Raw genomic sequence first — 23,810 nt, 5'->3', positions numbered from 1 at the left:
TAGAAAAATTGGAACCCCCATGCACTGTTGGTGGGAACGCAAAACAGTGCAAATGCTATAGAAAACAGCATGGTGGCCCCCCAAAAAATCAAAACCAGAACTGCCACATGACCCAGCAATTTCATATACTCAAAAGAATTAAAAGCACAATCTTGAAGAGATATTTGCACACCCACATTCACAGCAGCATCATTCGCAACAGCCAAAAGGAGAAAGCAACCTGTGCCCACCAACAGATGAATGAACAAACAAATAGACAAATCCATGGAAAATACACACAATGGAACATGACTCAGCCCCAAAAAGGAAGTAAATTCTGACATAGGCCTCAACGTGGATGAACCCAGAGGACAGATACCACGCTAGGTGAACCAAGCCCATCATGAAAAGACAAAGTAGGGACTTCCTTGGTGGTCCAGTGGTAAAGAATCCGCCTTGCAATTCAGGAGACACAGGTTCGATCCCTGGGCAGGGAACTAAGATCCCACATGCCACAACTACTGAGCTCATGCGCCTCAACTAGAGAGCCTGTGTGCCTCAAACTATAGAGCCCACGTGTCCTGGAGCCTGTGCACCACAGCTAGAGAAGAGCCACAACTAGAGAGAAGCCCGCACACCACAATGAAGAGCCCGCGCGCTGCAATGAAAGATCCCGCATACCTCAAGAAAGATTCCGTGTGCCACAAGTAAGACCCAACGCAGCCAAAAATAAATAATAAATAAATCTTAAAAAAAAAAAGACAAAGTAGTGCACAATTCCACCCACAGGAGATGCCTAAAGTAGTCAAACTCATAAAGACAGAAAGTAAAAGAGTGGATGCCAGGGGCTGCAGGAAGGCGGTGGGGCGGGGGTGGGGGGGCGGGTTGGGAGGGTGGGAGGGGGGTGGATGGACAGTTGTTTAATGGATACGGTGTTTCAGTTTTGCAAGAGGAAGAGTTCTGGAGATTTGGCTGCCCAACAGTGTGAATGTACATAACACTACTGAGCTGTACACTTAAAAATGATTAAGATGGGCTTCCCTGGTGGTGCGGTGGTTGAGAGTCCGCCTGCCGATGGAGGGGACAAGGGTTCGTGCCCCGGTCCGGGAAGATCCCACATGCTGCGGAGCGGCTGGGCCCGTGAGCCATGGCCGCTGAGCCTGCGCGTCCGGAGCCTGTGCTCTGCAACGGGAGAGGCCACAACAGTGAGAGGGCCGCGTACCGAAAAAAAAAGATTAAGATGGTAAATTTTATATTATGTGTATTTTACCATGATCAAAATTTTAATTAAAATAAAACAATTTTTAATTAATTTCTATTTCATGCTTTTTTAATATTACTGAACACCCAGTTAATCGCATTCCAGAGAAGGGTGACATTTCTGGGGCACAGAAAGAATGGTATTCACAGCTATTTCCCCAATCACATTTACTACCATGACCCAAGAACATCCAGTTGATTGCTTAAGGGAATGTATCTCACCTGAAATCCTCTTGGACTGCATGCATAAAATAAAAGTTTTTAAAAGCTTACCTATGGTGAAGCCAATCAGAGCTTCCAGACCCTCAAAAAGCTTCCAGTGAACTTAATACCTTGTTCTTAAATATGAGGACAGTAAAGCATCACAAGAAATATCTTTGACAAAAAGGCAGTCAAAACAAATGAAAAACAGTGGGCCTGATTTCTTTCACTTAGCATAATGCATTTGAGATTCATTCATGTTGTCTATATCAGTAGTTCAGTCCTTTTTATTGCTGATAGTATTCCATTGTATGATGATACCACAGTGTTTATCCATTCCCCAACTGAGGGATATTTAGATTTTTTTCCAGTTTTCAGTTTTCCTTAGGTTTCGTTGTGTTTTGGGGTTTTTTTCAACTTACAAAAGTAATGCATGCATATTGGTTAAAAATAAATGCAAGCATGGCTATTAAAAACAAATGTCCTCCCTCCTCATCCCTCTCCCCCAGTTCCATCCCCAGTTACAACTGTTCTTACAGTCTGGAATATATTCTTCCAGACCCTTCTCTATACACATACATACCCCCATACAAACCAACACATATGTATATACATACATGTATATAATTGAGGGTGCTGTTTTTAACAAGACTTAGATCATAATGAATACTTTGTTCCACAGCTTGCATTATTTGCTGAACAATGTATTCTAAAACCTTTTGTGCTTGCTCATATAGATCAACCTTATTTTTTAAACAGATATATGATATTCTGTGATGTGAGCATAACCTTATTTCCTTAACCATTTTCCATTGTTGAACTTTCTCTCCAGTTTTTGCATATTACAAATTCTACTCTTAACTTTTTATACAAACATCTTGAATCTCTTATTCAAGTATTTCTGTAGATTTCTAAAAGAGGAATTACTCAAAGAGTATGTGTATTTAATTTTTTTTCTTTACATACTGCTCAGTTGCTCCCAAATAGGTTGTACCAATTTGTACTTTCAAAAATAGTATATGGTAGTATTGGATATTTTAGGTGATGTCCAGTAGAAGCATTTTGTCTTGGTAGATTTCTTTCAATCCCTCTTGGGGTAACAAATCTTATGTTCTACTCTTAGATGTCTCTAATCAACATTATCTTACAAGAATCAAAAATAAGATTGTTCTCAGTCAAAAATAAATATATAGGTACCTTATGTCTCACCCCAATAGACTAGTATATTGATTTCTAAAGAAGGCACTATGAAAACTTCAGTTACTACAAGGACCTGCTGTTCAGGGAACTATATTCAATATCTTGTAATAACCTATAAAGGAAAAGAATCTGAAAAAGAAGGGGTGTGTGTGTGTGTGTGTGTGTGTGTGTGTGTGTTTGTAACTGAATCACCTTGCTGTACAACTGAAACACTGTAAATCAACTATACTTCCATAATAAATAAATAAATACCAAAAGAAGAGATAAGTTACTTAAGGATGTAATTTCCATTTTAACTGTTGTAGCTTAACTAGGATTTTTAAAAATCATAGAAAATATATAAATACATATATTTACATATATATAAAATTTTATATATATATAAATCCACTGTGGTTTTTCCCCCAGTCTGAGGATTACTATGACATGAGACGGCTATATACAATTTTGGGCTCTTCTCTATTTTACAAGGTAAGTTGAAGCTTGAAATTTTTATATATGTCATACTGCTATATGAACAGACCTAAAGTAAATTTTCTCAAATTGTTACAAACATGAAAAATACAGTTATCTCTTTTTCTGTGAATGTAGATACCATAAAATTAGATCTTAAAACAAGACTTGTACCTACATATTTACAAATACAATAAATATTTCTGGTTTCATTATATTTTAAAGCATTTACAAATGTGTAAGAGAGAAACAGTACTCAAAGAACCAAGTGTATATGAGAGAAGAGCAATACTGCTTTGTTGATTTCCTTTTGCAATCATGTGTTTTTTTCCCTTATCTTCAGAAAGTAACTATGCATCTTTCTGGTAAATTTTCTAACATTAAGTAGTTGACTTGCATGTAAAGCAAGTTAAACATCAAATGAATTTAAGTATTTTAATTTTTAAAAAAGATTTTTAAGCACAATATAAAACATATCTAAAGAAGAATCCAACAATACAGAACTGTAAGCAGTGAAAAGTAAGTCTCTCCCCACCTTGACTCCTGCTTCTCCACTTTTCATCTTCGGAATTCAGTGCTTTGGTAATTTTGCCAAATTCTCAGGCTAGTGCTACTTAGAGGTGATCTTGCTTTATGCTAAAGTGTACCTATTATAGACTTAAGTTATCCCAAATACTTGATGTCTAGTTGAAAAAAACATCTATTTTTACTATGTCTTCATTTATTCCATTTGAAACTGGAATATTTTAAGCCAACTGAAGAAATACCTATAAAACTCTTAGAACTATATTATAGGATTTTTGCTTTATGTCACTAGTTGACTTTTATTCTCTGTGGTTAAATTCAAGGGTTATTTGATATGCAGTCATTTGCCTAAGGATGATCTTATTGATATTGCTGTATACTGTCGCCACTATTGCCTACTGCCTTTAGCAGCAAAACAAAGAATTGGTCAGTTGGTTATATGGAGAGAAGTATTTCCTCGACATCACCTCCAACCTTCTGCAGACTCAAACACTGAAGTCTTTCAGGAACCTGAAGGGAGGTATTTTTTGCTAATTGTTGGCTTGGTAAGTTTACCTTAGTTTTCCTTGGGATTTTTTTTTTTTTTTTTGCCATTTACAGACTAAATAAATACACAAACAAAAATGATAGTTTAAAATTATAAGCATGTCAAATAGTAGTATTCAAACAAAATGTTATGTGCCCTTATTTCTTCTCTTTTGTATCCATTTAATACTCATAGAGAAATATTAATGAAACTCAAGATTTTAGCAGGTTCTTAAGATCTTCTGTTCCCATTTCTATAAAAACAGAGGTTTTATCTTCTAGTTTGTTTTGGGAAATAGAGAGAGACATGAAAAGAATATAAAACCAGAACAGAATAAATATGTGATTGTAAATGAAAGGACTACTAATTATTGAGGCTCTCTGAAAGCTACCTTAGGGAATTCCATGTGCCAAAAGTGGCAGTTGATGGTATATCAGGATAAGGCAATGTGAGATTTGTTTTCACGGCTGATCAAGAAGCATTGAGGATAACTAAGAAGGGGAGGGAGGATTTTTCAATAATCATCACAACGATTATGCCACATGCCCATATCTGTTTAGTATTCATAAATATATACACGCATGTTACATACAAATATTTTCATGTAGCTAAACCTATATTAATTTGTTTTCTTATAGAGACATTATATGTTGTGCGTACTATTAGAAGCTGGAGGCTGTGCATCCAAAGCTGTTGGGAATCCTGGACCGGACTGTATATATGTGGATCAGGTCAAAACAACTCTTCACCAGCTGGAAGGGATAGATTCCCGCATAAATGAACGGCTAGCCTCTTCTGCAACCCCCTGTTTGTCTTGTGCTGACTGGTTTCTTGCTGGATCACATGAAAAATTAGATAATTTAACAACCTCACCTATCCTCAGTAGGCTACAAGGTACTTCCAAAGTAGCAACCTCTCCAACATGCAGAAGAGCTCTTTTTGGTGACTATTCCCTAAAGACACGTAAGCCCAGTCCATCCAGAAGTGGAGGATCTGACAGTGGTTGTGAAGGTGGAGAAGGTGTTGGCCTGAGTCCCCACACTACAGCATCTCAGGGTTCTGATGGTTCAGAAGAAAGTGGGGCCTTGCTTAAGGTGTGTGTTCATTCAAGTGTGTACGTTCTGGGAGCTAAGCTGTCTCTCCAGTCCTTACTTATAATTGCAAGAGAATTTTTAATGGCAGATACTTCTTCATTTGTACTAGTGGTTTTAGTCACTGTTGGCAAACCAACGATTTAGGACCAAAGAAAGAAGAAAATGTCAAGTAATAAAACATTAACCCCTTGACAGCTAGGACATCTACTTGACAGTAATTACAAGTAGGGAAACTCTTTAATCCTGCTTTCCATGTTCAGCTCTTTCTTTTCTATTCACAGTGGTAACAGAAAACATCCTACTTGTGGGGCATTTGGTGGCTGATCTTATTAAATAGCTAGAAAGTGTTCAGTAGAAACAAAAGAATCAGAAACTTTAAAAAATTAGATAGATAGATAGAGAGATTCGATCTCCTAATTCCAAACAATAGAGCACTCTTGGAGCCCTAAGTGGGTGTATTTAGGAAGTACTCACATTGGTGGTACTCATTATCCAAGTCTGTGAAATTGGTAGGAAATACAGGAGGAGGATAAGATAGGATTTGGATAGACTTAAAGAGCCCTGAACAACTCCTAAAAGAAACTGAATTAATCTCTAAGATTCAGCCATTTAACAAATATTGATGGAGCATCTACTATGTGCCAAGGGCTATGCTACACAAAGGAGATAAAAAGATGAGTAAGACGCAGCTCTTGCCTTTGAGGAGTGCAGAGTCTAGAGAGGGGGACAAGTGTGCATACATATAAATTGTAACAAAATTTGGTGATAGCTCCATTATGGCTCCAGTAGAAGGTTTACAGGGAGAACTGTCATGTCTTCCCATGACATGGCTCTCGGGTCACTGTTAGCATAGGATAACCCAAGAAGTACAAGTTGGCACCAAAAATATTTAAAAGAAACATTGCAAAATAGTAAGTAGTTCTCTTAGAAGGATTTTTAGTTTTACGTCATTTCTCCTGTTTGATTCCATTCTCAGATATAAACAGATCTACTTAATAATACTTTTTAGGTCACTAAAAAGAAGTCTACTCTTCCAAATCCATTTCATTCGGGGAACCTGAAAAAGGACCTTTCAGAAAAAGAACTGGATATATATAACACAATGAAGTAAGAAACTTCCTTGTTTTATTCTTTTTCACTTAACTCTGTGTCTTCGAGGAAATGTTGCAATGAAAAAGTGCTATTCCATAATATATAGAGATTTTATTCAACAAATGTAATTATGATATCTCTTACATATGAAAGGTAATAGCTATGCTATTTCTTTAATATCTTTCATTATACATATAGGAAACATACTCATAAGAAATACAAAGTAATACTTCAAAATATGCAAGTTCCCACTTATGTCTCTTCCACAGGTAACCTCCCTTTTGTGTGTCTAGTTTTTACATTAGAGTTTACTATTTTTAGACTCTGGTGGATGCTGTGTTTTTGCAGATAGTCCTTAGCCCCGGGTACTCATTCCCAGTGCTTGAGAGTGATGGCTGCTAATGGCTCATGCATGGCTGAGTCCCTCCCCTGGCCTTGTCCTATTTGGAAGTTTACTGACTCCGCCAAGGTTACAACCTTTCTCTAGGAGTAGCCTACATCTAATGACTAATAGATAAGTAAGTACAAAGGCTTGGCCCCTACTTAAATTCAGGACAACTCTAAAAGGCCATCCAAGCTTCAGCGTTCCCAGTGGTATCTGTTGAGACGTCTGTCTCAACTGCGGCACAGTTCAACTTCTCCCATTGCTCAGTCCTTCAGTCTTACCCCCACAGGTGTTGTTTCCAAGCATCCTCCCTGATAAACTTCCTCCATGCATATCTCCTGATCAGAGTCTGGGGCCAGAGAACTGAGCCTGTGACACCCTCTTTAGAAAATAGGTAAAACCTCAAATTTACAGTAAGTAGGGAATTCTGGTGTAAAAGGAACTAAGTGAGAGGAGCATGTTTAACAACTTAACTATTAAAATATGAAATGTTACATATTTACTTCTTGTTGGGCAAGAACAAGAGCACTGTTATGTGTTGACAAGCTGGTCTTCCTGAGCTTCATCTGCTATTTAATTACGATGTCATGCATGGTATCAACTTGTGTAGAAAAGTCAATTGCACACTTTTTTTTTTTTTTTTGGCCGTACCACGCAGCTTGTGGGATCTTAGTTCCTTAACCAGGGATTGAACCCGTGCCCTCAGCAGTGAAGCGCAGAGTCCTAACCACTGGACCACCAGGGCATTCCCTCAATTGCACACTTTTATTTGAACAAGTAGACATATACAAATAGAATTCCCATTAAAAAAAAGAAGTTCAGAGCTACCGCCTTCTTGATCGTTGAAACATTTTATAATAAGTTCAAATACATATCTCACAGAGTTGTCAGGAAAAGCCTTTTTCCTGAAGTCAGGGCAAAATCAAGGTAATTTGTCTACATAAAATAATACACTGGAAATATTGATATAATGTGTTTGGAATTTAATGCCTTCCAATATGATGTTTAATTTTTTAATAGTTAAAAATGTTTTTTAATCAAGGAAATCTAAATCAAACCTTTGTTGGAAGCCTGAAATACCTTCCACAAACCCTAGTCTTCCATTTAACAAAAACCACTGCTCTGAATTTTTATTACCTCCATATCTTATTTTTTAAATATATATGTGTGTTATTTGGGCTTTATCTCTAGTAAAAAGAAACTCTTTTTCCAACTTTATAACTTAAGTTTATATTATAACTTAACATAAATGTATAATTATGTTAAATTAAGCATAAAGTAATATGTGATGTAAATCATAGGCTCTCCTATTTAAAAGGATGCTACAGATGCATATTTATTCTCTCTATTAACATGGAAAGATCTTCAAACTATGTAGTTAATTTTAAAAGTGTGATATAAACCAGTGTGTAATATATTATCCTAATTTGTACTTGTTTTTGTAAAATAAAAATATATAACATACTAAAAACAATAATATACAGAAAACATTTCATTCAGTAACCAAATCCTATCCATTCTGCATGGATTCAACCCCTAATGATCCTACCCTAGATCAAGCTCCTATTCTGTCACCTGGTTGTATTGCAGTGGGCTCCCAACTCCCAGCCTACCCTGAATCCATTCTCTGCTGTAGGAGTGACCTTTCTGAAGAACTAATCTGATTTAATCTACATTTTTTTGAACAAATATTTGTCTTCCCAGTGAGTAATTGCTTGTTTGATGATTTTTAAACTTTTGATTTATACACTGAGTGAGTTAATATACACTGAGTTGATTTACGGTTTTCAAGCACTAGACCTACTCATTTTGTCATGGGGTTGTTTTCAGAGAAAATTAAAGAAGTTAACACAAATGTTAATTCTAAACTTCCCTAAATAGGAATCTTATTAATTAATGATTCCTATTAAGAATTAATGATTCTTATTAAGAATCATTTCTGTTCTATACCTTTTCTTGAATTTGGTGACCTCAGGATTAAAATGTATGTTTTAAATTATTTTCCTTTTTGAATAATTATAATTTTTTTCATTTTGATTATTTTTTACTTGATTGAAAAAATATCCGCCACCAGTATTAATGAGCCAAACACCCTATGGAAAAGTATGAGAAAAATTTGTAGATGACCTCCTTCCCTGCCTATCCCTGGTCTCTAAAGAGAACCAAGAGCATTAGTTAGTGATCAAAAGTTATTCTGATCTTGCTGCCTAATTAACAGCTTAACAGGAATTTGGTTATCATGGATGATTGAGGCAGTATTTAGGCTAAGAGCTGAAATATGCCTTTGCTTTGCCTCTGTGCTATGGCTGGAAGAAAAATCAACTAAATGAATTTTTTTAATAGACATTAGAATGAGAATAGAGCAGCCTGAGTGAGATGCAGCTGGGGAATTGCTGTCCATATATTTAAAGATTGCCAATCAGGAAAAAGCAAGGTATAGTGGAGCAGAGTCAGTTAAGCTCTGACACTTAGCTATGTGACTTCAAACAAGTTTATCCAAGTCCTCTGAACATTGATTTCCTCACGGTTGAAATGAGGATAGTAATGTTTAATATCTTACAGGGTCATTATGAGAATTAAATCTAAGGTATTTTAAAGCATCTACCCTGGAACATAGAAGACATTCAGTATATGATAACTATTGCCATTATTTCACTGTTGCCGTTATTGTTGCCCTTTAGCTCTTCTTACTGCTGGTAGAACTAAGCAGTATTTATAGGTTCTGCTGGCCTGTCTGAGATCTCAGTAGGGGAAGAAAGGATGGAGAAGAAGAATGGAGAAGTGAAAATAGTAAGAGAACATAGAAGAGAAGGAAGACTGTAATGATAAGAAGTAGTAGAATACTTCTAGCAATTGCCATGGTATTCTAGAATATTAACTCAGCTTTGCAGTTGGTAATAATAATTTTATTTTTCTTCAGGATCATCAGTTTGACTATCGTGGTAAGAGACTTTAATGCTACTAACTGAAAAGCTTAGTTTATTGGAAGGTGTTTTTATTTGTGGTCCACGCTAGACATACCTTGTTTATGGCTTGTAGATATCTGGCCCAGACATGGGCTGAGTTATTCATTACCAACCATGGAAAAAGAGGAGTTTAGCCAGTTTGGGTTGTTTAGCAAAGGGATGATTAAGTTACTTGCAAACGAATTGGTGTTTATTTATCCTTGCATAACATGTAGTGTTTGCCTCCATTAAGGGAATTGATAATAACCCTAGCCTGTATTTCAGATAAGGAGGAAGAAGGAATTCAATGTTTGGCCTAGTTTCCCTTCCCTAATTACACTCCTAATATTCTATTGTAATTAAAAGCTTATTAGATGTCTACAGCATTCAAAATGAAGCAACATTTTTAAGTTTACTTCTAATATCTTTTTTTTTTCTTTTCAAGATTGACATCTGGTCCTGAGAACACACTTTTCCACTATGTCGCTTTAGAAACAGTGCAAGGGATCTTTATTACTCCTACCCACGAAGAGGTGGCACAGCTAAGTGGCTCTATCCATCCTCAGCTGATAAAAAATTTCCATCAGTGTTGTCTCTCCATTCGTGCAGTTTTCCAACAGACACTGGTTGAAGAGGTAGGGCACTGCTATAAATATAATTTTCTGCCAGTTTATTTCCAGACCTCTAAATATTCTCTCTAAAACTCTTTAATCAGTATGTCCAGCAATGACTATTTTCATTTATTTTTTTTTAACAGTCATTCCATCTACCTTGAATGCCAAAGGATTATATTCACTGTACTTAACTTTAAAACTTTGTTTCATAATTCTGAGTTTGATGTCCCAGATTACTATTTCAGGAAACGGTGGACCTGTGTGTCTTCTGTAGCAAAGTAGAACATAGTTTGTAATGTAAACTTGCCTCCCATATTTGACCCAACCATTTCTCGGACAGTTATCTCTACCACTTGGTAACTGATAATTCTTTAAGTATTCAACCAGCAGGATAAGGTATTTTGGAACAAAATGGAATAAAGTATAGCAGTAGGGGCAATACTGTTATGATTCAGCCACTTGGTTGGTTGCATGCTTGCTTGCTTGCTTTTCAATCCAGGATGAAGTTTCATTTAATATTGTACCTCTGGATAAGTAGTAATGTTGTATACAATTAAAATATCAATTAGATAGTTTTAATAGCAGGGAAAGATAAATATTGATTTCTTGAAAAGGATAAACATGCAGAAGTTTATTTGTGACTGGTCAAACATCATACTGCCAAAAAACAAAACAAAAAAAAACCTCCCTGAAGAATGATTGTAATGCACATAGCAATACGTGTACTAAGGATGCTAAATTTGTGAAGAATTTAGGCTTAAAGGTAGAAGAACATTGGGCTGGGAGTAAGGAATCCTGGACTGAGCCTTATTAACTCTTCCTATTTTCTCAGCTATAAAGTGAGTGAGCTGAATTATATCATCTCTTAGGACTCATTCAGCAGTAAAATTCTTTGTCTTACAGGATTTCTTCTTCGAGCTATCAGAAATTGGTATTCAACAAAATGTTATGTTTGACTATATATCTCTATGTGCTTTGCATTCTTAGGCTCCTCCTTTCCTGTTTAACATATTGATAGATTCTATAAGGTTTATTTCATTAACTTATTTAGTAATATTTGGTAATATAAATTAGGCTTCCCCATATTATTTAAATATTGAGGTACCTACTACACACCAGATACTACTCAAGATGCTGGGGATACAGCAGTGAACAAAACAAAGTCTCTTTCCTCATGAAGCCTGTATTCTAACAGGGGAGGCTAATGAATTAGCAAGCAGTGTAATATATCAGGTAGGGTAAGTTTCAAGAGGAGTAATAAAACAGAGTAAGGTTGAGAGGTGGGGGTAACTATTTTGAAAGATGCCTCTGATCATGTTAAGTAATATTTGAACAGAGACCTGAATAAAGTGAGGGACCAAGCCATGTGGCAGATGTGGAGGCACAGCTTCCAGGCAGAAGGAACAGCAAGTACAAAGCCACAGAGGTAGGGTGGCTGAGAGAGCCCTGTAATGGGCTGAGTAGGGAGAAGACTGGTAGGAGTTGAGATGGCAAAGGTAGCAGGGCCAGGTCATGCATGGCCCAATAGATTAGGGAGTCTGGGCTTTGTTTGGAAGAAGATGGGAGGTTCTTGGGCAGTTTTGAGCAGAGCAGGGACATGATCCTTAGTTTTGAAAGGATCACTCATGCTACTGTGAACGAGCTTGTAGAGTAGAGAGGGTGGAGGCAGGGACCAGTTAGGAGCTGCGGAAACTCTCAAATCAAGAAGTCAGTGGCCTCTGGATCTTGAATATATTTTGGAGGATGAGCCAGAAGGATTTGCTGATGTCTTAAATAAGTATTTTGAGAGAAAGAGCAGAATCAAGGATCACTCCACTGTTTTGGCCTGAGCTTTACAAAAAGTCTTTATATTCCAAATGAGTCACTGGTTTGCTAATGATTTGATCAGTGGGAAATTTAGAGTATGCTTTAGAGGAAGAGACAATACTGCTTTAAGTATATGTGTTTTAAGTATATTACAAAATCATCTATTCATTTAGTAACTCATTAGTAATCTGTTCATTAAGCACCTACTGTGTACCAAGCACAGCTGCTTTCAAAGAATACAAAGATGAATAGCATATTGTGTCTGCCCTGGAAAAGAGATTTTAATGTACTGGGAAAAACAAACCTATAAACTGCTGATATAATATAGTGTAACTACTAATAAGGTAGGGCTGTGAACAAAACGTTCCCTTGGAGAGTCAAGAGAGACTTTATCCGTGAAGTCTCTTTTAGGAGGTGGTGTTTCAAGTAAATATGAGGGGACTTCCTTGGTGGCACAGTGGTTAAGAATTGGTCTGCCAGTGCAGGGAACACAGGTTCGAGCCCTGGTCCCAGAAGATCCCATATGCCGCAGAGCAGCCAAGCCCGTGCGCCACAACTACTGAGCCTGTGCTCTGGAGCCTGCGAGCCATAACTACTGAGCCTGTGCACCACAGCTACTGAAGCCCGTGCACCTGGAGCCCGTGCTCTGCAACGAGAAGCCACAGCAATGAGAAACCCGTGCACCGCAACAAAGAGTAGCCCCCGCTCGCCGCGTGCAGCAACGAAGACCCAACGCAGCCAAAAATAAATAAATAAACAAATAAATAAATGTATAAAAAATAATAATAAAGTAAGTATGAGGAAGAATAGAAATTTTCCTGCAGGTAAAGAGAAGAATGTCATTGCAGGCACTTAAAGTATTACGATCAGCCAATTCAAATCTATATATAAAACGTTTTAAAGTAACATTATTAATACCAGTTAATATTAATAATACCTATTAATTTACAGAAGAAGAAAGCACTAAATGGTGGAGATCATTCAGGTTCTACAAATTCAGTGTCTTCTCTTAACCCTGTGAAGGAACATGGTGTATTGTTTGAATGCTCACCTGAAAACTGGACTGATCAGAGAAAAACACCACCAGTTATGGCTTACTGGGTAGTAGGGTAAGTGGAAAAAAATATTAAAAAGTGACAGAAAAGTGGTAATGGAGATAAACATGTTCAGATATAGGCATGGAATTATTAATCTAACTATAATATTTTAATGTATTTTAGAATTTTACTTTATTTCCTAAGTATCTCCTTTAAATTGCTCCCAACTCTTTTTCTGTTACCAAAAAAAAGAAGAAAACTTATTCAGTTATCTTACAAAATTGTATTAGTCATACACTAAAAGGTAATGAGCCCACACTTTCACTGCTATTTCCTTCTCTCTGTCCCTACTTCTTTTTTTTTTTTTTTTTGCGGTACGCGGGCCTCTCACTGTTGTGGCCTCTCCCGTTGCGGAGCACAGGCTCTGGACTCACGGGCTCAGCGGCCATGGCTCATGGGCCCAGCCGCTCCACGGCATGTGGGATCTTCCCGGACCGGGGCATGAACCCGTGTCCCCTGCATCGGCAGGCGGACTCCCAACCACTGCGCCACCAGAGAAGCCCCTGTCCCTACTTCCTTTCTTCCCTCTCTCCTCCTTTCTTTCCCTCTTCTCTTCCCCTCTCCTTCTCCTACCCCCAACTAACTACAAGACTCTGCCCTCCCTGGCCCCTGCCCACCTGTCTGTTTCCACCTCCTGTCACTCTCTTCCTCCGTCCACTGTGCACAGTTACATTGGATGGGGGATGGTCTACTTCTTCACCTTTGCATATCTGGCTCCTGGATATTCAGACCAGTGCTAGCATGCCATCCCCTGTTAAAGAGACAAGCCATGATCTCTTGCCCACATTAAAGTGGCTACTTGGTTATTCTCTATCACCGCTTTATTCTTAATTTTCTTGTTTGTTTATGATCTTTCTTCCCCTCACTAGAATGTCAGCTTTATGCGGTCAGGAATTGATCTGTCTTGTCCACCACTGGCACGTGCAACAGCACCTGGCACACAGTCACTTGATAAATATGTAAGGATTTAGTAAATGGAGCTGTGCTTGGCAAAATGTGGTGGTGGGTAGGTGGACTGGCAAACGCAAAGCTAAACACAGTCATTGCATCTGATGGTCTTACATCTAGCAGAAGAAATATGAAACATGCTTAAATACCTATGTATATATGGATGCATATTCTATGGAGATAGAGAGAAAGATACTGGCTATATATAATAAATTAGGTAATACAACCAAACACTCTGGGAATTCCGAGGAAGGGGGGCAAATCTAAGCTGAGATTATAAAGAAAGGCTTAGAGGTTCCATTGATCTGCTTTAGAAAATGAATTGGATTTGGATAGAGCATCCTAGGAAAAGGATGGGATGAATAAAGGTCCAAACAAGGGAAATCATAAGGCATGGCAGTGAGTAGACTGGTTTGCTAGAATGGTAGGGGAATAGCATATGCAAAGATGAAGTGAAAGATCAAGCTGGAAAGCTAAGTTAGGACCACTGCAGAGAGCTTTCAATTCCTGACTAAGGAATTGAATTTTGAGGGAAATATTGAGCCACTGACAGTTCTTTGAGTTGTGGTAGAGAATTGGTGGAGGAATGAGCACAGAGTAAGGTGGGACTAATGTTACTGGACACCTATCATATAGTACTAAGCTGTATGACAAACGCTTTACAAAGGTTATCCAAAGCAGTAATTCCCATGTGCTGGTCCACGGGATTTATAATCACCTGAGTCACTTATTAAAATCAGAGATGCCTGCACCCCACCCCAGACCTACTGAACCATAATCTATGGGAGTGGGACTCTGTATGTTTAGTAAGCTCACTTGAGATTCTGATGTGTAACCAGCCAAGCTTGGGAGCATCAGCATGATCAAAACTCAGTGTAGTGCGATGAGAGCTGTGCTATTGGAAGATCAAGCTGGGAACAGCATATGAAAACAGTGTGGACACAGGAGAGAACAGAGATAAGAAGACCAGTTAGGCACACATGCAGGTGTACAGTGGAGCCTTGACTACATTCACAATTGGAATTGAAAAAAATCAATAGGTGTTGAATTATGACGTTGCTGATCTATGTAGAATAGAGAAATTTAAGGCAGTCACGCAGAACTACACCTGATTTAAATGGCTTGATTTGTATACATTAGTATTGATTAAATAGACTAAAATTTTAACTCTTTAAGACAATCAAAGTTTCAATGTTAATCCCAATTCAATGTCTAATAACTATTGTACTTAGAATGATGGTACACCATTGGCTGTATTGTAATAATAATGACTACATTTAATACTTTAAAACTGAGGGACATGATTATACATATTGATAAAATAGGCTTTACACTCTGGAAAAATAAACATAATTGACCTAAGGCATATATTATTTATTTTATAATAAATCTAGCTGCATTTCCCCCTACTGTAGATTTAGATTAGTGGTTTTGAATTTACTACTTATTCTTTCAGAAACAAAAAAATTAAGTAAAATAAATTGAAGAGTTGGAGTCTTTTTCCTTTGTTTTTTGTTTTTGGAATTTCTGAAATGAATGTGTTCTTTTCCTCTACAGGAGGCTCTTTCTTCATCCCAGACTTCAAGAACTTTACGTCTGTTTTCATGACTCAGTCACAGAAATTGCCATTGAAATGGCTTTTAAATTGTTCTTTGGATTAACCTTGTAGCTGTGTTTTCTTGTACAGCAGCACTGCACAGACCATAAAGTAGTGTTAGAACTGCCGAAATCCATTCACAAAGAGATAAGGTTTAACTTCTTTCCTCTGTTCAATACTGAACATAAGATTGTTAAAGACTGAGATGATATGCTGCTGGATTTGATGCACTAAATCTTTTTGTGAGACTTTTGAAGAAGATACTTGATCAAAATATGAAGAAGGGATTGTTAACTTATTTCCATTTTGGTATATACCATTAATTTATTTACTAGTTTGAAATACTGTGATGTGTTTTATGTAAAATTAATATAGGAATGTTTATCTGGGAAAAATACCCAATTCGTTGTATATTTTTCTTAAGACTAATATTGATACCTGGCGAAACAATCATGAAATTGGGAGGAGGTGACCAGGTTCTGTAACTGATTAGTGCTGTGACCATAAGCAAGTTGTTGTACCTCTGTGAGCTCAGAGTTTTCATGTACAAATGAAATGATTGCTTTGAGGTGTCTGAAGACCCTCTTAAGTATAAAATGTGCAATTTTTTCCCTCTTGCCTATTGTTTGGTACCTAAATTTGTAATGTCCAAGTACTGATTCCTTCTTAGATCAGATACTTTTCTTTAGTTTAGGTGTTTTAGTAGATACCTCACAGTGGGGGAAGAGAGGAGTGAAAATTAAACTTCTTTTTTTATTTATTTGATTTTCTTTACTCTTCCAGGTCAATTCTATTTTGACTAGGAAATATTTTTTTAAACTATTTGTCCATAAACTTTCATTGTTTTTCTCTTTGTTGAAATATATTCAGGTATACACACACATTTTATGCAAGTTCGTGAATTTTGGGAAAGTTGTATGTAAACCTTTTTTAAAAACCTAATCATGTTGAAAACACTGAAAAAGCTGACTAAAGAAATTCTATGGCGACTTTTTTTGTTCAATACAAATTTTTGCCTTACAAGTTTGGATCATTATGTATTGGGTTTTCCCAAAGGGGGACATTTTAATGAACAATAGTTTACTTGACTTTGAGTAGAGAAAGAAAAGTACTAAGATGAGAATTTTCATTGGCTGTCAGAATTTGGTGGATTGAAAGAAAGGAAGAACATGACAATTCTTAATTGACATTTACCCAATGGATTCTATTGAAGTCTCAGATGCCCCCAAGACTTTAAAATACTGGGTTCTTTCTCCTTCAGGACTTAACTTTGGAAGTCAAATTATGTCGGCACATCTAAAGCCAGTCCCTTGCCTTTCCCCTACCTCAAACGTGAGACCTCCAGCTTACTCTGAATTAACTGCAAAATGTAGTGAATGCACCATTTGAAACATTTGGTCTTAGAAGAAACACTATTATTCCTCTGTCATGAGTTTAAGAGATTTTCACCCAATCGTTTAAGATGCAAACCACTATACTTGTCCCATTAGTGACTTGTGGGCCTTAATTTTGGCATTCAAAACAGGGAAAGAAACTTTGGTTCTTGAAATGTAGAAAATGGCTTGCAATATCCTCCCCCTTAAGATTATAATATTGGTCAAATGGTAGATAGACTCTTTACTACTGTCTTAGGACTGCTTGTGTCCATATATAGGTATTGAGGTATTATTTAAAAGTATTTAGTAAATGTCTTAAATTTCTTGATATGTCCTCCAAAACAGCATGAGCTATTTTTAATACTGGGAATTATTTATAAATGCAGCTATTGGTCACCTCAGATTTCCAAACAGACTGAACTAAGACTTGGGATTTTACCATCAGGAACTTTTTGTTTCATTTAATGAAATTTTGGTTTGTTGAACTGCTTTCCTGGTGTCAAAGAATCATGAGACCACCATTTAATAACTGAAATAAAAAGACAAAGCAGACTACTGATGGTAATAAGGGCGAAGTCATTTGCAACATTGTAGATGTGCTCTGTAATGACCATGTTGCAGAGACATTACATTTTTAAGAAATAAAACTAAACGTTATCTTGGCTTTTATCTCTAAATGGATATCAAAATAAGCATTATAAGTAAACTTAGCTGCCCATTTTTCCATATATGTTCAGATTCACATCTGAACACACATAATCAGATCAGTCTGATTATTAGACAAGAAGTGCCTATCTGCCATTTGGACAAAGAATACTTTAGCAGATATAGAAGCATTCTTAAGTTGGAGTTTATTAGCATCCTGCAAAAGTTCTTTTTTACCAAAGACTGTAATGCAAAAGCCTATATAACCAGCATTAAAAAAAAAAAAAAAGTCAAGTGCTGTCTTACCACTATCATATATTTTTTAGCCCCACAAAATTACATTTTCGCTTCTAACCCCTTTCTCTTTCTTTATCACTCTTTGTTTCTTTTGGTCAGGTTAGAGAAGAGAATGTTTCTTATTTGTGCCAAGGGACCCTTGATGGTGATGCATGCTGGCAAGATAGTAAATTTGCAGTGCCTGCTTTTTTATATTTCTAATACAAATGGGAAAGGCTATGAAATCAATTTACTAGGTTTGTCCACTTTGAACATTCTTGAAAATAATATTGTGAATAATCATGTGTTGTCTGTGTGATTTCCCTCTAAATAGTGCCTGGCATATGCTGTGTGCTATAAAAGTGTTAGCTGCTACTACTACTACTACTACCACCACCATTTATTATTATTATTATTAAATATCCATTGGTTGAAAACCACGGAGTCAGCTAAATCATACCTTCTACTGTACATAATTTTGGAAAGCTAAGAAAATGTATTCTGCACTAAACACTTCTAAAACGATCACTTATACTTTGGATATTTTAAAATATATTATTGAATGTTACTAAAACTTTAATCTGTATACTAAACTGTGTGGAAATAATTTAATTTTGTAGAGTTATACTTCTATATTCTATATAATTGAAGATATTTTTATACTATATTGATAGTTTTTAATAAAGATGGTTTAGAGGTTTGTTTGCAGTTGTGTTGCCTTTTTGTCCGTTCATCCTACCCTACAAACATTTATTACATTTCTGCTCTGTACCAAGCACTGTTCTGGATGCCAGAGATACAGCAGTGAACAAAACAGCTAAAAATCCCTACCCCCATAGAGTTTATGTTCCCGTGGGGGAGGTAGGCCACAAGTAACACAAATAAGTAACTATGTTGACAAAAGCTAAGAGAAAAAAAAAAGTGAAGCAAGAAAATAAGATATGAAGTGTGGGAGACAGGGTGGCCAGGGAAAGTGGTGCTGAGGTGATCCCACATCTCAAGTAAGTGAGGAAACTAACCAAGCTGATTGCCAAGGAAAGAAGAGTGAACAGTGCAAAGGCCCTGAGACTCTATACTTTTAATATCAACATATAAATCACCAGAACTTTTTTCATTCCCTAAATCAGTAAATAAAATACAATGCAGCAAATTAAAATAAACATTTTCAGTTATATCTATTGAAAAGAGCTGATTCAGAGCTCTTAATAGGGTTAAAAAAAAAAAGCTACACTTCTAAGTACTTTCACTTTTGCTGTCTCCTAACAGAATACATGTCAAAAGTAAGCTAGAGGATATCATAAAGGAATATGCTATGAACATGTCAACTACGGGGTCAAATGTCAGGGGAGAGGGGCAAGGGAGGCAAGAAAGGAAGGGACAGAAAATTGCCCTGGGAAGCAGCAGAAGACTTGCTTTTGCAGCCTCCGAGATACTACGTTCCCCGTGACCGGAGATGGTTCCATTGACCTCTCTTGGCACCTTAAAAAGACGGTCTGGCTTGGAGTGTGGTTCAGGCAATTCACCCTTTAAATTTCTCCCTAAGTCCTCCGAATTACCTTAAAAGAGAATGAAACATTTCATTTTTCAGATTTTTGCAGATAAAATGCCCATCATTTCTTGAATTTGCAATGGGTTTCACAAAGGATTTTGAAGTCAACACAATGAGAAGACTTTAAATTTTTCAAGCTAGGAATAATTAATGCAATTGCTTCAGAAAGATTAATCTGGCAGCAGCATGTAAAATGTAGAGAGACTCAGGCTGAAAAACCAATTGAGTCAAATAAGCCACTATGGAAAGGAGGGTAGCACCAAACATGGTACCAGTAGGACTTGCCAACTAGCTTTACGTGAGGTAATCAAAATATTAACAGAATTCCTGCTCTGGAATCCTTCTGGCCTAAATATTTGTTTTTTTATTAGTGACAAGTACTATTAAAAGAGTTCGGACACACTTAAGATAATAAAGAAATGTAACCTCAAGTTCAAAAAAGCCAGTAACTCATCTCACATTTTATAGATGTGTTTCAAGACTGCAAGTCCTACAGAGTAAGAGATGATAAGATGGAATCTTCCTTTATTAGAAACCATCAAACAAGCTGTAAAGATGAATCAGGAATATATTTTATTAATAATACTAAGACATTATTTGCCTCTTTCACTCATTAGCGTACAGTGGAGTTCTCCACCAGCTACATGTTGTGTGATATTGCAGCAAATGGAATGCAAAAGCAGCTATGTAAATCCAGCTGTCTTTTATTAAGCCAGACATTTTAAAAGACTTTCAAAAATATAAAACAAGGCTGTTCCCACTACATTTTTTTGTTTGAAAATAGTTATTTTTTATTTTAAAATGTTTCTTATGTAGGGGTTTACTATTGTTACTTTAAATGAGTTGATTTTTAAACTTTTCTGTTTCAATTTCTGAAATGGTTAATGTCAACACGTATCACCAAAACAGAAGCTTCTTTGTGGTCTTCAATGTTAAGAGTGAAAAGATATCCTAAAATCAAAGTTTGTGGACCACTGTCCTCGAACAGGTCATTGATTCTCAGCCCTGCACATTAGAATTACCTGAGGAGGACTTCCCTGGTGGCGCAATGGTTAAGAATCCGCCTGCCAATGCAGGGGACACAGGTTCAAGCCTTGGTCTGGGAAGATCCCACGTGCTGTGGAGCAACTAACCCTGTGTACCACAACTACTGAGCCTGTGCTCGAGAGCCTGTGAGCCACAACTACTGAGCCCGAGTGCCACAACTACTGAAGCCCAGGTGCCTAGAGCCCATGCTCCGCAACAATAGGAAGCCCATCGGCAGCAACGAAGACCCAATGCAGCCAAAATTTAATTATTTCTAAAAAAGGAAGAAAAGAAAATACAAGGCTTAAAAAAAAAATCTAAAAACAAAAGAATTACCTGGGGAATTCAAATTCAAATACAGACACCAGGGCTCACTTCTAGATATCCCGATTTAACAGTCAGGACCTAAGCCAATCATCAGTTAGACTAAACACTCCCCCACTCCCCACCTTTGAGTGTGCAGTCTGGCTTGAGCACCACTGCTCTATACAGAATTACGGATTTAAATAAAATACAGGAGAAAGAGGAACATCTTGTGTTATGGGGTGCAGTCAGTAAAACCAGACAGTGACTAGACAAACGACCCCTGCTAAATTAGATGAGCAGAAATTAAAGCAATTTCTAACAGAAGGTGTAAGGCAGTGGTCCTCAACCTTTTTGGCACCAAGGCCCAGTTTCATGCAAGACAATTTTTCCGAGGACAGGGAAGCTGGGGATGGTTCAGGCAGTAAGGCCAGCGATGGTTCAGGCGGTACTTCCAGCGATGGGGAGCGGCAGATGAAGCTCCGCTGGATAGCCCGCTGCTCACCCCCTGCTCTGCCGCAGGGTTCTTAACAGGCGGCGTCCCAGTACCTGGCCTAAGGGTTACCCTGGGAACTAAAACTAAACTCGGTTAATCCCACACAGTTGGTTTATTGCTCTGTCCTGGTTTGGGCTACTAAATTTCCTTACACAGAACTGGTTTTCCCGCGACCGTTCCCGCACCTTCCTGGGTCAGAACCCAACTGGCCTCCTAGCCCTGCCTGCCGCAAGGACAGCCCCGCACCAACACTTGCCAAGACACTTTAAGAGACTTGCACCACGCGGAGTAGCCACGTGTCGGGAGTCACGTGGCCGGCGCCGGGTGGCAGAAGGCGGTTGGAGGCGCCTGCGTAGCTCCGCGCCCCCGGCGCGCTGCTTTCCCGGCGTGCTGAGCGCTGCTTTCCAGCCGGGACGACGCTGAAGCGGTGTTTGGCTTCCCTTCGTCCGTCTCTCCCGCTCTCGTTTTGAGCTTCTGCTGCCCGATTTTACGTCCATCGTCCCACCATGCAGCGTGTACCTCCGAAGAAGAAGCTGGAGAAGAAAGAAGAGAAGCAGCTCTTTGACGCCGCGTCCTTTGGGAAGGACCTGCTGGCGGGCGGGGTGGCGGCGGCCGTGTCCAAGACGACGGTGGCGCCCATCGAGCGGGTAAAGCTGCTGCTGCAGGTGCAGGCGTCGTCCAAGCAGATCAGCCCCGAGGCCCAGTACAAAGGCCTCGTGGACTGCCTGGTGCGGATTCCCTGTGAACAGGGTGTGTACGCGAGGCCGCCGCGCCAGCCTCTCCCCGCGCCGGGTCAGCTTTCCAGAAAAGCGGGTGGGTGGGCCGGGCAGGGACGCTTGCGGGCGCCACGGCCGTGTGTGTCGGTGATGAGTTTGTTTTCTTTGACTTCGATAATTCAGTTTCTTAACCGGTCTAAGAGGCTCTGGTTTCCCAGGGCCAAGAAGGCCTACACGTGACCAGTCCTGGGACAGGGGAGACCACCACCTTCTCTTTCTCTAAATTTCTCCTTCGCAGGAGGCTCTGCACCTCCGTGCACCTTTGTCTGGCTCAGGAGGAAAATGGTTGACCTCCCCGTATTGGGGTAGATGCCATCAGGCCTTTGGCTGTATGTTAATAGGTGCTTTAAGTTGCTTAAATATTTGTTGAAATAATACGTTTTAAGAGAAGTATTCCAAATATGGAAGCATTGGGGCCTCTCAGTATCTAGTACGTATTCAGTGAAAAGAGGATCTGTTTATTGTCAAGAACTACTAAAGACCAGGGCTGAGACCAAGGAGGCACTCACGTATGCCCAAATTTTAGGGGGACGCCAAAAAAAAAAACTCAGTAGTAGAAACAAATAATATTTTAATGCAGTATTTTTAAAAATCGAAATTAATGCGGAAAACCCATGATGAGCAAGATACAAAAATTTTAAGTAAAGGCGGGATCAGTATTAATTTTTTTGCGTCAGGCTCTGTTTTTACTTAAAGTTTTGATATTTTGGTTCTTTTTGGAGTTTTCTTCCATTAATATTGAAATGATTTCAAGGAACAGATAATGAAAATGCTTTATTAATCATTCAATGCCCTCTTCTTACTGAACGGCTCCTTAAGTTAGCTAAGTGGATAAATTGATCAGAAATTTTCTGATATAGTTGGATTCATTTGAAACCTCTATATGAACTCTAAAAAGGAAAGAGGTCTATTTATTGTGTATTCTGAACAAGAAGTGTAGTGGCTTCAACTCCAGTGCAGTCCTTTCTTTCACTCCTAAGTCTAGGGCAGGTTACTCTTCCTCCCATAAAAAAGGGTTCCTGGGAACTCCCTGGTGGTCCATTGGTTAAGATTCCTCACTTCCACTGCAGGGGGCACGGGTTCAGTCCCTGGTCAGGGAGCTAGGAGCGCGCAAGCAGAGTATTTCAGGTTGAGGGTAGACTGTTAAGGCATCATCTAAACTGTGGATTTAAAGTGCCCATCTGGGAGCCGAGTGGTAAGTGAGTGGTTCACATCTTCTCACTACCATTTTATCAGAGCAAGCTTCCCATTCCTCTTCGGAGAAGTAGGAGCCTCTTTATTATTTGCTAATCTGCTTTAAATATACAGTCAGGTAAAGTTAAATATTCTGGATAGATTGTGCTGACCAGTGCTAAATCGTTTGATATTTTAAATGTTTTTTGTAGTATTTAAACCTAAATTTATTCCGTATGGCTCTTGTAAATTGAGACTGTTATGAATAGTATTCTGGTTCCAGCTTTCTTTAAGCAGAATTTTAAGAAAATGTTTTCTAGTATATACAAGGCCTTGTTATGAGTACACCGTGGTATATGCTATGCTAAAAGATTAGTCATTCAAAACAGGGATAATATTGCCATCTAGGGGCATTTCTGGAAACTTGTGAGGAATTTTTTGTTTAACACAAAGATAGAGGGGAGTAAT

At 38.2% G+C, this 23,810-nt stretch overlaps 2 protein-coding genes across 2 annotated transcripts in view; both read left to right on the top strand.

Annotated features, from left to right (window-relative positions):
- INTU (inturned planar cell polarity protein) overlaps positions 1–19,650 on the top strand; it is a 75,318-nt gene extending 55,668 nt beyond the window's left edge. The window contains exons 10-16 of the mRNA XM_022556937.3: positions 3,049–3,111; positions 3,942–4,163; positions 4,783–5,238; positions 6,248–6,345; positions 10,106–10,295; positions 13,032–13,189; positions 15,683–19,650. Coding sequence (XP_022412645.1) covers positions 3,049–3,111; positions 3,942–4,163; positions 4,783–5,238; positions 6,248–6,345; positions 10,106–10,295; positions 13,032–13,189; positions 15,683–15,794 — 1,299 coding nt within the window. The 3' untranslated portion in view covers positions 15,795–19,650. The remainder of the gene's footprint in view (positions 1–3,048; positions 3,112–3,941; positions 4,164–4,782; positions 5,239–6,247; positions 6,346–10,105; positions 10,296–13,031; positions 13,190–15,682) is intronic.
- SLC25A31 (solute carrier family 25 member 31) overlaps positions 19,645–23,810 on the top strand; it is a 32,250-nt gene continuing 28,084 nt past the window's right edge. Inside the window, exon 1 of the mRNA XM_022556936.3 lies at positions 19,645–22,143. Within this exon, the coding sequence (XP_022412644.2) occupies positions 21,900–22,143 (244 nt within the window). The 5' untranslated portion in view covers positions 19,645–21,899. The remainder of the gene's footprint in view (positions 22,144–23,810) is intronic.

This window comes from Delphinapterus leucas, chromosome 5, assembly GCF_059928025.1.
Source record: "Delphinapterus leucas isolate spDelLeu-1000000601 "Yukka" chromosome 5, BTC_Dleu_Yukka2, whole genome shotgun sequence".
Taxonomy (NCBI): Eukaryota; Metazoa; Chordata; class Mammalia; order Artiodactyla; family Monodontidae; genus Delphinapterus; species Delphinapterus leucas.
Note: the sequence above shows the minus strand (reverse complement) of the source record. Positions and strands in the feature narration are given on the sequence as shown.